At 36.8% G+C, this 17,109-nt stretch overlaps 1 protein-coding gene and 1 long non-coding RNA gene across 2 annotated transcripts; one reads left to right on the plus strand and one right to left on the minus strand.

Moving 5' to 3' along the window:
- Positions 1–315: 315 nt before the first annotated feature.
- LOC142527534 (uncharacterized) lies at positions 316–2,503 on the plus strand. The gene is made up of 3 exons (XR_012815474.1): positions 316–416; positions 551–619; positions 1,849–2,503. It is a non-coding gene; the product is annotated as an uncharacterized LOC142527534 (long non-coding RNA).
- Positions 2,504–12,440: 9,937 nt separating this feature from the next.
- LOC142525955 (uncharacterized) lies at positions 12,441–14,425 on the minus strand. The gene is made up of 2 exons (XM_075630237.1): positions 12,617–14,425; positions 12,441–12,446 (listed from the first exon to the last, which is right to left on the minus strand). The coding sequence occupies exons 1-2, from the start codon at positions 14,423–14,425 to the stop codon at positions 12,441–12,443; spliced, it is 1,815 nt and encodes a 604-aa protein (XP_075486352.1).
- Between the last annotated feature and the right edge of the window lie 2,684 nt (positions 14,426–17,109).

Consider the following 17,109-nt stretch of genomic DNA (forward strand, 5'->3'; position numbering starts at 1 on the left):
TTTGATACAAGTCATCAGATCGCTCATTTCCAGAAAAGTTCTTCCCCAGCCTTGCCCGTCGTTCTCTCCGTCTTTCTGCTTCAATCGTGCAGCGTCCCAGCGGCCAGAAATTTTGTGCAGTAGGTTATCACTTTTCTTCCTCCATTCTATTAGCTTCTTTATTGCTATGAATTGGAAGGTATCGAGTTCGATCGACCCTGTTTCCAGCAACTGTGCATGAGCTTCGATTCGGATTTAGGTAAGCTTTCGGCTTCGAATTTTGGTTGTTCTTGGTGTATTAGTTTATAAAAGTGAAGAATTGAGCTTTTCCCCTAATTTCCAGCTAGGTTTCAGGCGTGAACAATATTTCCGGCGACTTGTTCCGGCGAGCCACCTTTGCGAAATTACCGTTGTGCATTCTAGCCTCGAGTATTGAGGTATTAAGCTTGAATTCCAGATTTTGAAGGGTTTTATAAGCTGTCCGGAATTCGATTTTTAACCGAGCCGATTTAACTTTTTTTAGTCGGTTAGAATGCATTATATTGAAGTGTATAGCGGATTTATATTGTAGGTTTTATCGTTGGACGAGTTTATCCAATATTCCTTAAGATTTTCTGTGGTATTGTAAGCTATAGTTGAGGTACGCTCAAACCTATATTATTATGACGCTTATATTTGCGTGTAAGAATATTCGGTGAATGTTGTTTGCTATTATGTGCTTTGAATGTTTGTTCTGATGCATTCATGCATTAATTGTGTTGGCATAACATATTGAGCCTTGACTCATTTGACGGCTATTAATGTTGATTCTGTTGAGATATATTGAGTCATCAGAGGGACGAGTGGGTTAGGATTGGCCACATTCCCAGATGACAAGCTAGGGACGAGCGACTTTGCTACTCGCATTCCCGATGCTACGTGCATGGACGAGCGGCGATTTGATGCTGCATTCCTGGCATGGGTGGCCACTATTACTGTTGATGATGCTATTCGTTTGGACTCCATTTGGTATCCGTTATTCCATTGTTACCATTCATGCATCGCATAGCATTGCATTTACTTGATATTATTACATTTCTTTTATATACGTCGTGATTTTACTGGTTTGTCGTACTGGGGTCCGACCCCTGTTTTCTTTTGATGTTGTGGTTGTTTTTGATGACTTAGCAGGTCATTCCAGGGGTTTTGACGCGTCGGGTGGAGCGTCAGCGAGTGGTACCCAATAGTTGGTTGGTTGGTGTCAGAGTTCCCAGATATTTATATATATTATGCTGGTTTGATACATTTGCCAGGGAGATGCCCTGTGTAGTTGTATGGTTATGTTTTTATGTTGTTTGGATTTTATTTGTGGTATGTTGTGTCTAGTCTCGGCCAGTGCGGCTGTAGGATGTTTGTTGGGTTGATTGTGAAACTGATGTTATTTTCGAGCGTATATTGTTATTGTTGTGTTTTGAAATTTTTGTTATGTCATACTTACGGGGAGGTCATGCCGAAATTTTTGTAGGCCCTAATGAACGTTTTAAACTCGTTTTCGCTATTTACACCATTTAATACTTGTTGTTTGGTAATTAAATATTAATTAAGAGCACGGGCCCTGACAGTTTGGTATCAGAGCATAACTGGGATACGCTCGAATTAGAGTCTAGGACACTCGAGTTTAGACACAAATAAAATGATTGTGTATGTGTTTGTTTATTTGTTCTTACTTGTTTATATGTTTTGAATTAATTGTATCAGCATGACTAGAGCGTATAGTTGATTAAGTTTTGACCTTTAGTTTAGAAATTGCCTGTTAGTTTAAGTTTATGCTTTTATACTCAATCGATTATTTTGTTTTCTGCCTGTGGATTAAATCCTTGTGTCTTGTAGATGGCACCTGGACGTAAGGGTAGAAAAGGAAATGAAGTTGTTCAGGAATCTGAAGCTCCTAATGTAAGAGGACTTATTGAGACTGATTGGGGAAGACGAGGTCGTCGTCCTCGTGGTGAAGCACGAAATGTTAACGTTGAGCATGAAGTGGATCAGTTGACTAGAGGGATGGGTGAAATGGAACTAGTGATATCTCGATTTCAGAATATGCGTCCTCCTCGATTCTTTGGGAATGAAGATGGTGAGAAAGCTGTAGCGTGGTTAAAAAGTATGAAGTGTTTGTTCAATATGTTGGAGTACACTCCTGATTTGCAACTTAAGTTGGCTATTTGTCAATTAAAAGACCGAGCTCAGTTATGGTGGGAAACTACTGAGGAAGCTCTGAAAGAATCAGGTGAAAGAGTTACTTGTGATGTATTTTGCGCACAATTTGCTCGAGAGTATTCACCGCCTTCATACTATTCGGCCAAGGAAGCTGAATTCAATAGATTGACTCAAGGTAACATGACTGTAGTGGAGTATGCCTCTCAATTTTCAGCGCTTCTTGCCTATGTTCCTCATGTTGCTAGCAGTGATCGGAACAAGCTATCGCATTTTATGCAAGGATTGAATCGAACTATTTGCACTTTAGTAGTAGCTGGAGTGCCTGTTAATTATGCCGATGCTGTTAAGAAAGCCAAGAATGTGGAGGCAAGTCTGCTTTTGGCAGTACCACAGTTAGTTCAACCGGGTTTTCCTCAGATTTTCGGAGGTAATGTGCCGATGGCAGTTGGTGCACCACTATACCGTCCTTTACTTCCGTATCAGCCTTCGCAGTCTTATCAACAACCAAAGCAGCAAAACTTTAAGGCCAAAGGAAAACAGTTCAAGAAACAGGCTCGTAGTAGTTCTTCTAGTTCTGGTAGTCAGCGTGGAAGTTCAGTTGGGTCCCCAGGTGGAGTATTTTGTGATCGTTGTGGTGGTAAGCATTTCAGCACTCAGTGAACGGGAGTTCATGGATCTTGTAATATCTGTGGGCAAGTTTGACATTATGCTAGAGTATGTCCGAACGCAGCAAGTCAACAATTTCAGCAACCTCAGTTTGGTCAGGGTTTTAGAGGACAAGCAACTAGACCTTTTGTACCGACTCAGTCTTTTCAGCAGTCTAGCTATCCTCAGCATAGAGGTTCGGTACAACAGCGATTTCTAGGGCCACAGCAGGCTCGAGTTCATGCTCTAACTCAGGATCAGGTTCAAGACGCACCGGGCGGAGTTATCGCAGGTATCTGTCTTATTTTTAATCATCCTGCACGTATACTGATAGACACAGGAGCATCTCATTCATTTGTATCTGTTGTATTTGTTGATGAGCATGAGATTGCTGCTACTCCGTTGATAGATACTGTGTCAGTCTCTACTCCTGCCGGTGTATGCTTGATGTCTCATGAGATAATTCTGAATTGTGTGATTAGATTCGATGATAATATTATGATAACTAATCTCATCAAGCTAGATATGTCTGACTTTGACTGTATTCTGGGAATGGATACTCTGTGTAATTATCGAGCTACCGTTGATTGTTTCCATGGAGTTGTCAGATTCAGACCGTATTATGGCAGTAAATGGAGTTTTTACGGTAGTGATTCACAATCACGTATTCCATTAGTGTCAGCAATGAAAATGTTTAGAATCTTGTCGACAGGAAATGAAGGATTCATGATCTATGCAGTTGATGCGACACATGGAAAAAGATTTGAAGTTTCTGATATTCCTGTTGTCAAAGAATTCCCTGATGTATTTCCCGATGAAATTCCAGGATTTCCACCCTAGAGGGAAATCGATTTTAGCATTGAGTTGGTGTCCGGGACAAATCCTATTTCTAGAGCACCATACTGTTTGGCTCCAGCGGAATTGAAAGAACTCAAAGAGCAATTACAGGACTTACTGGAAAAAGGCTATATTAGACCAAGTATGTCACCTTGGGGAGCTCCGGAATTTTTTGTGAAGAAGAAAGACGGAACGATGAGAATGTGCATTGATTACAAGAAGTTGAACAAAGCTACTGTGAAGAATAAGTATCATCTGCCGCGTATCGATGACTTATTTGATCAGTTGCAGGGTACATCAGTGTATTCAAAGATCGATCTTCGTTCTGGCTACCATCAGCTTCGAGTTCGAGAGGAAGATGTTCCGATGACAGCATTTCAAACACGTTATGGGCATTATGAATTTCTAGTTATGCCTTTTGGATTGACTAATGCTCCTGCGGTTTTTATGGATTTGATGAATCGTGTTTTTCGAGAATTTATAGACAGATTTGTTATTGTCTTCATAGATGACATTCCGATTTATTCAAAAACAAAGAAGGAGCATCGAGAACATTTAAGGTTGGTCCTCCAGACACTCAGAGCAGCGCAATTGTATGCAAAATTTTCTAAATGTGAATTCTGGCTGGATAGAGTAGTATTTCTGGGTCATGTTATATCAGCTCAAGGAGTATCAGTGGATCCTAGTAAAGTGGAAGCTGTTATCAATTGGCCAACACCGACGAATATTTCCGATATTCACAGTTTCTTAGGTTTAGCAGGATATTATAGACGTTTTATTTAAGGATTTTCTATTATAGCCAGGCCTATGACTCAATTAACGCAAAAAGATCGACGTTTTGTGTGGCTGATGAATGTGAGTCAAGTTTTCAGACTTTGAAGGAAAAGTTGACAACAGCTCCAGTGCTAGCTTTGCCATCAGGCTCAGTTGGATATGTTGTTTGTTCAGATGCATCTCTAAATGGACTTGGTTGTGTTCTAATGCAAAATGGGCATGATTGCATATGCTTCTCGTCAGTTGAAGCCGCATGAGACCCGATATCCAGTTCATGACTTAGAGTTGGCTGCCATTGTGTTTGCATTGAAGTTATGGCGCCATTATCTGTACGGTGAGCAGTTTGTGATTTATTCGGATCACAAGAGTCTTAAATATCTTTTCTCACAGCCTGACTTGAACATGAGACAACGTCGATGGATGGAGTTACTTAAAGACTTTGATTGTGAGATTCAGTATCAACCAGGGCGAATGAATCTTGTTGCCGATGCTCTCAGCAGGAAAGTTCAGAATGCTATGCTAACATGTTTGACTATCTCTAAAGTTCACGAGCACTTGGGAACTTCAGGATGGACTTATCAGATCATTGGAGACTATTTTATAGTGTCATCTATTCAAGTCGAGCCACAGATTTTGTCTAGAATCAAAGCAGCACAGAAGACCGATCCACATATTCATAGATTGAAAGAATTGTCTCGAACAGGTCAGACAGAAAAGTTTAGTGTTGCTTCAGATGGTAGTCTACGCTTTAATGGTAGACTTGTGGTTCCTAATTTGATAAATCTGAAAGAAGCTATACTAAGAGAATCACATTGTAGTCGACACAGTATTCATCCAGGAATTCGAAAGATGTATCATACCTTGAGAGCTCATTATTGGTGGGAAGGTATAAAGAAAGATATTTCTCATTTTGTGGCTAAATGTTTAACGTGTCAACAAGTTAAAGCCGAGAGAATGAGACCTGGTGGAATGTTACATAGTCTTGAAGTGCCGCAGTGGAACTGGGAGTACATTGCTATGGATTTTGTGACACATTTACCTCGTTCTAATCGTGGTTGTGATGCAATTTGGGTGATTGTTGATAGATTGTCTAAATCAGCTCATTTTATTCCGTATGATCAGACTTATACTTATTTGAAAATGGCGAAACTGTACATTGATCATATAGTAAGATTTCATGGTGTGCCAGTAACCATAGTATCCGATCGTGATCCAAGATTTGCTTCGAAGTTTTGGGGAAGTTTGCAATCAGCTTTGGGTTCAAAGTTGGCTATGAGCACTGCCTATCACCCACAGACAGATGGTCAGTCAGAAAGAACCATTCAAACGCTTGAAGATGGGTTACGAGCAGTAGTAATGGATTTCAAATGTGGTTGGCAAGAATCATTATCTTTGGTTGAATTCTCTTATAATAATAGTTTTCAGGCAACAATCGGTATGGCACCATTTGAAGCTTTGTATGGAAGAAAGTGCAGATCTCCGATATGTTGGGAAGATGTAGGAGAAAGACAGATGTCAAGACCAGAATTTATTCAAGAAATGAAAGATAAAGTTGAATTGATCAGGAAAAGGATGAAAGCAGCCCAAGATCGCCAAGCCAGTTATGCTAATAAAAGGCGTAGACTTTTAGAGTTCCAAGTGGGCGATTATGTTTTCTTGAAAGTATCACCATTCCGGGGTACTATGAGATTTGGACATAAAGGGAAGTTAGCTCCGCGTTATATTGGTCCGTATGTGATTGTTGAGAGGATTGGCACATTGGCGTATCGTTTGGATTTGCCGCAGAGTTTGTCTTTGATACATAATGTGTTTCATGTATCTATGTTGCGGAAGAATGAGCCAGATCCGTCTCATATCTTGAATGTTGAAGATGTGGAGTTGGACAATTCTCTTAGCTATCTAGAACATCCAGTGCAAATTTTGGACCGCAAAGAAAGACAGCTCAGGAGCAAGACGATTCCACTAGTTTTGGTACAGTGGAGTAGGCATGGAAGAGAAGAATCTATATTGGAATTAGAGGCAAAGATGCGACAAGAATGGCCTCATTTGTTTGAGAATGTAATGAATTACGCGATGTATTCTGAATTTCCTATGTATTATCAGATGTAATGTAGTGGATATCAGTGTTGTGTTTGTTAGATTTCGAGGACAAAATCTTTTATTAGTGGTGGAGAATGTGAGGCCCAATAAAAATAAGTAAGCCTAGCCCATTTCCCCTTTTTATTTAATAAAAAACCAAACCCATTTGATACAAGTCATCAGATCGCTCATTTCCAGAAAAGTTCTTCCCCAGCCTTGCCCGTCGTTCTCTCCGTCTTTCTGCTTCAATCGTGCAGCGTCCCAGCGGCCATAAATTTTGTGCAGTAGGTTATCACTTTTCTTCCTCCATTCTATTAGCTTCTTTATTGCTATGAATTGGAAGGTATCGAGTTCGATCGACCCTGTTTCCAGCAACTGTGCATGAGCTTCGATTCGGATTTAGGTAAGCTTTCGGCTTCGAATTTTGGTTGTTCTTGGTGTATTAGTTTATAAAAGTGAAGAATTGAGCTTTTTCCCTAATTTTCAGCTAGGTTTCAGGCGTGAACAATATTTCCGGCGACTTGTTCCGGCGAGCCACCTTTGCGAAATTACCGTTGTGCATTCTAGCCTCGAGTATTGAGGTATTAAGCTTGAATTCAAGATTTTGAAGGGTTTTATAAGCTGTCCGGAATTCGATTTTTAACCGAGCCGATTTAGTTTGTTTTAGTCGGTTAGAATGCATTATATTGAAGTGTATAGCGGATTTATATTGTAGGTTTTATCGTTGGACGAGTTTATCCGATATTCCTTAAGATTTTCTGTGGTATTGTAAGCTATAGTTGAGGTACGCTCAAACTTATATTATTATGACGCTTATATTGGCGTGTAAGAATATTCGGTGAATGTTGTTTGCTATTATGTGCTTTGAATGTTTGTTCTGATGCATTCATGCATTAATTGTGTTGGCATAACATATTGACCCTTGACTCCTTTGACGGCTATTTATGTTGATTCTGTTGAGATATATTGAGTCATCAGAGAGACGAGTGGGTTAGGATTAGCCACATTCCCAGATGACAAGCTAGGGACGAACGACTTAGCTACTCGCATTCCCGATGCTACGTGCATGGACGAGCGGCGATTTGATGCTGTATTCCTGGCATGGGTGGCCACTGTTACTGTTGATGATGCTATTCGTTTGGACTCCATTTGGTATCCGTTATTCCATTGTTACCATTCATGCATCGTATAGCATTGCATTTACTTGATATTATTACATGTCTTTTATATACGTCGTGATTTTACTGATTTGTCGTACTGGGGTCCGACCCCTGTTTTCTTTTGATGTTGTGGTTGTTTTTGATGACTTAGCAGGTCATTCCAGGGGTTTTGACGCGTCTGATGGAGCGTTAGCGAGTGGTACCCAGTAGTTGGTTGGTTGGTGTCAGAGTTCCTAGTATTTATATATATTATGCTGGTTTGATACATTTGCCAGGGAGATGCCCTGTGTAGCTGTATGGTTATGTTTTTATGTTGTTTGGATTTTATTTGTGGTATGTTGTGTCTAGTCCTGGCCAGTGCGGCTGTAGGATGTTTGTTGGGTTGATTGTGAAACTGATGTTATTTTCGAGCGTATATTGTTATTGTTGTGTTTTGAAATTTTTGGGATGTCCTACTTACGGAGAGGTCATGCCGAAATTTCTGTAGGTCCTAATGAACGTTTTAAACTCGTTTTCGCTGTTTACACCATTTAATACTTGTTGTTTGGTAATTAAATATTAATTAAGAGCACGGGCCCTGAAAATATTTTTGATATTATACATGTTATGGTAGGTGGTGTGAATTAGCTTTTTGACTATATTACTATAAAAAATTTAGAAATTTAAAAATTATATATATATTATTACTTTATATATTATGTGAAACTATGTATAGACATGTATACCCAAGTTTTTATGTGGTAAATGGTAAATATTGTTAGGTGTTTATTCAATTTTGTATGTAGTAAATGGTAAGTTTTGTTTATAATTTAAATGCGATAAATATGTCTGCATATTTGTATATATTTAATTGTATGGGTTCTTTTTTAAATGTGCGACAATTAATTAGGTATAACTTAAAAGAAAATAAATTTTTTTTTTGACGAAATAATATAAGAAACAATATATACTGTGAGTTTTTAAAGTAATAAGCAATTATGATGTGTTTGTGTAAGAAAAGATACAGGTGCTAAATATCGGGAGCAAAAATAATAGTATAATAGATATGAAAAAATGTAGGAGTTTAGTTTACGTATATGAATTATAAATCGGTGTAAAATGATATATTAAATGTAAGAATATATATATTCGAGAATGGTTAAAAGAGGATTATTTAATTTGGTTAAAATTTTTTACGCATGTTGTAATGTTTAAAGGTTTTATTTAATTTTGCTTAAAAAGTAGTGAAATCCACCGGTCTGATTGCATACAGGTAATAAGAATGAACGTGGAATAATCAGCTAAATATGCTGAGTAATATTAAATTTTTTTTTAAATGTGGCTGATAATAGGTGAATTGTTTTTATTTTTTGAATTTTTTTGTGTTTTAGGAATTTAAAACTGGGAATTATTTTGATTAAGGAGTAATGTTTTCTACTGTATTTATCTTAAATATCTTATCAAAGGTGTAAATGTTAAGGTCTGATTAAAGCATATGTGATATATTTGCCTATCTATGGGATAAGAATAAAGCATATATACTCCACGTACGTTTGAAGGTACTAATATTTCTGAAAGTTTAGTGATGGTCATGGTTTATATATCCATTCTATCTTTTTTATATCTAAGTTTATATTTTTTCGAAATATTTAATGATATATATTGTTTGAATAATGGTGTTTGAAGAAAATAAGGTATGACATTTATTTGTCAATTTAATTATTATAGACAAAATTTATTGCTAAGCCTGGATGAAGTTAGACTGTACGTGTCTAGATGTAATAGATAGGAATCAATATATTAAGACAAATTAAAAAATGAGTATTCTATATACACCCGTGTAAGAACAATTTTTTTTAATGTTAAAAAAAATTTATAGGGTTAGTAATAAGTAGATTTTATATATATATTTGATTTTTTTAAATTGAATTTGATATTTATATTTTTTGAAAAATAGAAGTCTTTAGGTTGTTTAGATCATGAAGTGTGTGCAAAAGTATGTAGATACTTAAAGGGTTTTTTATGTAGTTATAAACCAAAAGTTTCATGTTTTAAGTTTTTGTAAGTATCAATATTTTTTGTAAAGCTAAGAAACAAGCTCTACGTGACTGAATTTTACAATCAAAATATTAATAAAGTCTAAACATAAGTCTAAACAACATAGCAACATGTTATTTTACATACATTATATGTAATTTATTTAAGTAGCGCATACTTAGAAAACAAAAAAAACTTAGTTATGTTTCTATTATCGCAATCTTACTTCAGTCCTCATTGCTGTCTGTGGGATTGTACCTGAAGAAAACAAATCCAATAATAAGGTGAGCTACATTCTAATTTATTAACTGATGCTCAATTGTAGAAATTTAACTTATTATAAATAAAAAAAGCTTGCAAATTTATTCATATCGTTTCAGCTTATTAGAAATAAGTACGTGCTGAAAATGTGGAGCTTTTGTTAAATCTTTTTCTTCTACTAAGGAAGAGAAACTATTATTTTTAGGAAATCATAAATAACAACAGATTTGTAAAAGTTAGAGCATATATTGATATTTACTTAGCATATCCATACTTCAAAGGTTAGATATAGCATTTATTGACTAAAATTAGAAAGAAACTAAACACATTAGCCATTAGCTAGGTCATTAATAAAATGGTAAATTACATCTATGCTAATATATTTAAAAAAAGATACATTAAACAAAAGCAAATAATATAACAAAAACATTAGAAAAGTTATTTACGTATTGCAAAAGGAAAAAGGTGACTACGTGCAAAAAATAAAATTAAAACAATTTCAACACATGTAGGTTATGTATAATAAATCTGTATTATTAACAGGTTGATGTAAATGTTTTTGAATCAAAAGATTTCTAGATTCTGAGATAGCTATTCTAGTAGATGTTTAATATACATACTGGGTTTGTCGGGTAATGTTGACACCTTGTTCTGTCTCAATATCAGCTGCATAATCTAGTAGAAGAAAAAGATTTGATTCCATGGTAAGTATTCTTCGTAAGATGATGGCCCATACCGGATTTGAGTAAAATCTTTTTATTAGTTCTTCGACTTATTTTTGAAAGAGAGAGTTGTAGTGACATTGGGTGCAATCGATACAATCACAGTACTGATTGTTTCCCATTGGATTTGTTTTAGAAATAGTATGTTAGATAGTGAAAGAAAAATATTCAGATGTTAAAGCAAATATGTGTAAAATGATAGAGGACAGTTAAGCTTATATATATCATATGGAGAGAGGTGAGTCATATAGATGATTAATGACACATGGTATTAATGTTTGTAGCCAGATCAACACAAGTAATTTAGATGGTTTAAATTGTTGACATGTGTGAGGGTATAATTTATTGTTTTATAATGTACGTCTTAGTCACTGTATTATTGATAATATGTGTGACACGTCTTGTGGTTTAGAAGAGATAGGAATTAGTTTCTTATTTTAAGTGTTACTAAAGTAAAATTTAATGCAAAAAAATAGAAAACAGTAATTTATATTTAAATTCTGATGAAATTTTATTTAAGAAGATATTGAATGTACCAGGCATTCTGATCTTATAAGCAGTTTTATACATGAATGGAGATTTTGGAAATTAGTAACAGATTTAGAGTCATTTAATAAAAAATTAGTTTGACATTTGATAGTGTTCCTTAAGTATGTTTCCTAGATATATTTTTTTTACCAACATGTTTTGCTAAGTTTGACATGCTAAATACGTAAGTTGCATAAAACAAAAGAAAGTGACGGTATATACCTGATATATTGAGCGCTAGCAGCTGTTATTTAAGCCATCAGTTTCGGCATCATGGAAATCATCATCCATAGATTGGCGTGGTGAAGTGGGTTGCATTTGACGTTGGGGTGGCCAGAGTGGTGGTGGGGGAAAGGGTATATCTGCTGGAGTGTTTGGTGGAATGTGTTGTGCAAGTGCTGATGTAAAGTTAACCATGTAAGTCATGAATGTGATTGTAGATTGCCTGTGCTCCGCTAGTTCTTCACGTTGTGCTTTGATGTCTTGTTCAATTTTTGTTATTCGGTCTCCTACACTTGTTCTGTTCATTGCCGGTAGTCGTGGTCCTCGGCGATCTTTGGCACGTTGGTTGTATGCTGCTTTTTCTTCGCGTCTGGTGTCTTCTGCTAATCCATGGAACAACCTTTGATGACATACAATGATTGGTGCTTTTGCTTTTAAAATTTGCTCATCTGAACCCTTTGTTACACCGGCACTCTGGCACAGCTCAGTGACAATATGCGGACAAGGGAGGCCAATAGTGATGAGACTTTTACTTGTACGCATTATTGAACCATGAATGAGTTTACCTAAATCCACTAATTTACCTGTTATAGTAGCATGTACCAAAGCAACTTTGTCTCTTGTAATTTCAGTTTGGTGCGTTGAAGGTAGTATTTTTGCAAGAATGAATGATGCCCAACTATTTGGGTCACGAAGCATCTCAGATTTTTTTAATGTGACTGGGATTCCCTGATTGGTTCTCCATTCTGCTCCATGTACACATAGGTCTTTGATCATCATAGTATAATCTAGATTTCCAGCTATGTATTGAGTATATTCATCATCATCGAGAATTGGTAGATTGTAAACCATGTTTACGGTAGTTGAGTCAAATACTACCATTTTGCCTCGAACCAAAACTTTATGATCTTAATGCTTGACATGTAAATTTGCGTAAAACTCACGGACGATCGAAACAGCGTCTACTGGTGATTTGGCTAGTTCTACCCATCCTCGTTTTACAATTTCTTCCACTAAACAATAATCAGGGCTGGACACAGGGACGGATCCAGGAATAAAAGTTGGGGGAGGGGGGGGGGGGGGGCTTGAAGTCAATATGATAAGTTATATATTATTAAAAAAAAATTTACATTATATCGTTCAACGAAGTTGTGCCCTACGAGATTTTAAAACATAAAATTCATCAATAATAGAATTTACATCAATATGTTTAGCTAAATCTCGTTCAATATAGAGTGTCAAACAATCGGCAAGAAAGTCATCCTCCATTTTATTGCGAAGTGCCGTCTTCACATGCTTCATTGCTGAAAAAGCCCGCTCAGTAGTGGCAGTAGACACAGGTAATGTCAAAACAAGATGAATCAATCTAGTCAACATAACATAAACACTTGACCGTCTACTCTCGGTCAATTGCTGACACAACTCAACAAGTGTAGAAACCTTTAAATTCTGCATCACATCAAGTTTATAATGTATCAATTCATACTCCAAAGCAACAATTTCTTGATCTGTGAAATCTCCAGGATAAAACTTCTTCGCAAGCTTGCAAATATCATCACTGTTAAATGAGTCAAATGAATTTTTAGGATCTAAAGCTGTACTAAGAGAAAGAAGTTCCACCGATGACTCATTGAACCGAGTATTTAACTCCATCAAAATGAAATCTATTGCTGCATTAAAAACATCAAAGTGGTAATGATGTTCTATTGTAGTTTGCCGACAGGAACATCCAATCTTATATAGACAATCAAGGTCAGGTACATCAATTTCATTTCTTGAGCAAAAAACTTTAACTTCCTGAAGAAATTCATTCCACCCACATTCTCTAAATTCTTGAAGGCAAGTTTTGGTAGTAGTGACAAATGTGATAGCAGTCAAAATGTCTTGAGATTTTCTTTGAAGAATTTGACAAAGAGTATCTGTTGTTCTCATAATTTTATGCATTAAGTGCAAAATAAACACAAATTCAAAGCTTGCCATGTTTCTGTAAATCCCCCGAACTTCAGCCTTAACTCTTCCATTTGGAGAATAATCACTGAGAACTTCAAAAACTTTGCAAGTTGCAGTATACATACCTATCAAGCTTTTTAGCGAATCATAGTGATAACTCCAACGAGTAGCTCCTGCTCGTAGCAAATTACCAATCTGGTTTGCACCACTTCCAGAATCACGTTCTCCAATTGACAACATATACTCAATTTCATTTCTCTGTGCAGTATGTAATTCAGCAATGCGCTTAGTAGAAGAAGTGACAATATTAACAATATTGTCCAAATGAGAAAAGAATTCCCAAATAACACTAACATCCTTAGCTGCAGAAACCAATGTCAGTTGTAAACGATGTGCAAAACAGTGGACATAGTATGCATAGGGACAATCTTTGAGAAATAATGCTTGAAGTCCATTCCACGCTCCACGCATATTGCTAGCACCATCATATCCTTGGCCTCTGATTTTCTTAACATGGAGATCATGATGAACAAGAACATTTGATATCTCATTTTTCAAATTCATTGAGGTAGTGTCACTAACACTTTTGATGGCAAAAAATCTTTTTGTCAAAATCCCATGATTGTTCACAAACCTCAATATAATGGCCATTTGCTCTCGTTTAGATATATCTCGGGCTTCATCAACAAGAATACAGAAGTATTTATCTCCAACTTCTTCACGAACCATCTGTCGTACTCTATTGGCCATAATATGTAAAATCTCTTTCTGAATTTCTGGAGCGATATATTGGGCATTTTTTGGAGCATTCTCAAGCACAACTTCATCAATTTCTATATTCATTTTTGCAAAAGCCTTCACCAATTCAAGAAAATTTCCACGATTAGATGAAGATAGAGATTCATCGTTACCTCTAAAAGCACAACCTTGAAGTGCTAGCCAACGAACAGCTACAATTGAGGTGCTCAAACGCAGACGATTTTTCTCTTTTTCCTCTTTAGATTGTGCATGCATCACTTTATCAATATGTTGTGAGGGCCTCATCAAATTTTCAGCCATTCTCTCACACATAGTATGAGGTGAAGAAGCTGCAGAACCAATATGGGCAAGAAAAGCACATGTTTTTCCTTGGTTTACCCTTTTCCAATTGTCAAATCCTTCATTGACCAATGCCGAGATATTAGATGAATTAACATCATTCAGGAAATGAAAACAATAGAAACAATATGCCTTATTTGTTGAAGGCGAATACTCCAACCAATAAAATTTCTGAAACCATTTTTTCTGAAAACGACGATTCTGGCTTCCAAATTTTGTACCTGGATACTCCAACATATCTGGTTGATAAGGCCCCATATTTAGATATGAACGTCTTATCTCATCTCGTACATTAACATGATATTCACATATCTGTTTTCTTTTTCCTGGATCTCGTTCAATAAAAGTAGACGAAGACTGATGATCGTCTCTAGGAGAGGAACATGAAGGAATTTGGATATTGGGAAATAGAAGACTTTCACTGGATTGATGTTGCATTGTAAGGACCGTAGGAATTGAAGTATCTTCACTAGCTTGACGATCACTCTTCTTAAAGAAAGAGGATATCAATGTTTTTCCTTTCTTTGCAGCAGATTGATATTCCATTTTGAAATAGTTCAATTTATAATCCTAAACAAGAATAAAATAATTATTAACCAAATAAACAAGTAATAGTCACTCAACAACTCAACAACAAACAATCAAGAAACCACAAATCACACACAGAGAAGCTATAAAAAACAAAATAAAAAATGTATAGCCGATTCTTACATGGATTGTTGCCTTGCCGATGAGCAATTTGATTTCTTCGGGAGTCCGCAATTCTATTCTGTCGCTAAAGGGCTTGTGACTTGGGAGAGAAATTTTGTAGAATTGAGGTGGGGCGGATCAGAAGATAAATTTGGTCTCATCCTTGTAAATGGACGGGACTTGATTGGACTAAGACATTGATGTACGACGGTTTTTAAAACAACCGTTAGCGACAGTTTTTCAAAAAACAGTCGCTAATAGCGACTGTTATTAGCGACTGTTTGAATAAACCGTCACTAGTAGCGACGGTGCAATTAAAACCGTCGCCGATTCAGATCGGCGGCGGTTTTACTAAAACCGTCGCAAATATTAGCGACGGTTTTTGAAAAACCGTCGCTAAATTATTAAAAAAGTGGGCTGGGCTACAGCCCAGTACAGCCCTAGAATACATCCGTCTCTGGCTGGACATGTCTATTCCTCTTTCTTTAATAAGTGGTCGGGTTAATGTGCTTTCATAAATCCTTTGGGCTTCCGCATTCCAAAATTTGTGTTTGTCATAGCAATGAGATGAGGACGAAGCATTTCTCTTGGATTTTTTTTTTCAGGAGGCATAATTCTTAGAAAATAATTTAAAGGAGTAGCAACAATTAGACCTAAAAATTTGCAAAACAATAGATTGCATAAACCTGTAAATTTTGTATATAAATTTTCAAAGAATGTGGGTTTACCTTAGAAAATGTTACTGGAAAGAGATGGGCAACAAAGCTGAAGTTCCAGTAGGCGGCGTTGCGTTCGAGAATCTTGGAGGCTGTGTTGAGCGGCTGGTGTTTGGGCTCGCTGAATGGGTTTTATTCAACAGTAGGATTAGTGGGAAGGTGGAATTCCAATGGCGGCTATTGAAGGGGAGAGGAGAAGGGTATATGAAAAAGGGGGTTTTTTGGTAGAGTGAGAGGGAAAACGCTTTTTTGTGTGTTTTTTTCAGAAGAGGATTTGTGCTTTTGTGCTTTTTTAATGGGGTAATACGAGGTTAAATATGTAATTTTATAGGGTAGTGGGCGTGCATATGCGCATCTTGAATGTGCTGGTGCGCGTACAATTCTGTGTGCGCCATGTAAAAAAAAGAGCGCTAGTTCGTGGATATAGTGCGCAGTGGTGTGCATATCTCTGTATTTTGTGCTTTTTTGTGTTGTGCTACTGCACGGGTATATCGCGTCACAATACGCATGGCTCGGGGTTTTCTTAGGAAGGGATGTACATGTCTGCAAGTGTTTAACCTCCAAGCGCGAAAAATTTTCTGAAATTTTTTTCATTTGTTCAGTGCGCAGGGGCACTCTTTCATCGCGTTATGACGCAGTAGCTACTGGAAGAGTGAAGGGTTAGGGTTTGTGCACATGCGAACTTTAAGTGTGCTGATGCGCACATGTTGCTGCGGCTTACATCAAAGAAAAATGTGCTGGTACGTGTGTATGTGGTGTAGTGGCGCGTGTGTCTCTGTAATTTGTGAATTTTGCAGCGTGCTATTGCGCGGGTATAGCGTGCCGTCGCACACATGTATCTGGATTTTCCTCAGAGGAGATGCGCGCCTTTACAAGAATTTATCACGCAGTAGACCATTTTTCCTCCTGCCTTGCGCGGGTGCGCTTCATTGGTACGCAATGGCTCTTTGCCTACTGAGAAAGAAGCGTGATTTTTTTTCCCCATTTAATATTAGCAAATAAAAGGTTTTATAAATTAGTGCATGTGCATATATAGATTTGTGTACCTAGGATGCGTACACCTGTGCATTTATATCGTCCCGTTGTGCGATAGTAGTTGTAAAATTTTTGCTTCGATCGGATGATATTTTTTACCTTTTCTCTAAATAGTATTAATGACATATACATTCCATTGTCAAATATTTAATCAATAATTTCTAGTTTTAAATATGCCTTCTCCCTTTGATTAGATTTTCTTAA

This window comes from Primulina tabacum, chromosome 15 (genome assembly GCF_025594145.1).
Source record: "Primulina tabacum isolate GXHZ01 chromosome 15, ASM2559414v2, whole genome shotgun sequence".
NCBI classification, from domain to species: Eukaryota; Viridiplantae; Streptophyta; class Magnoliopsida; order Lamiales; family Gesneriaceae; genus Primulina; species Primulina tabacum.

What these genes read in the sequence shown, in the direction of transcription:
- LOC142525955 (XM_075630237.1), bottom strand. Translation starts at nt 14,425, where the DNA reads ATGGCTGAAAATTTGATGAGGCCCTCACAACATATTGATAAAGTGATG.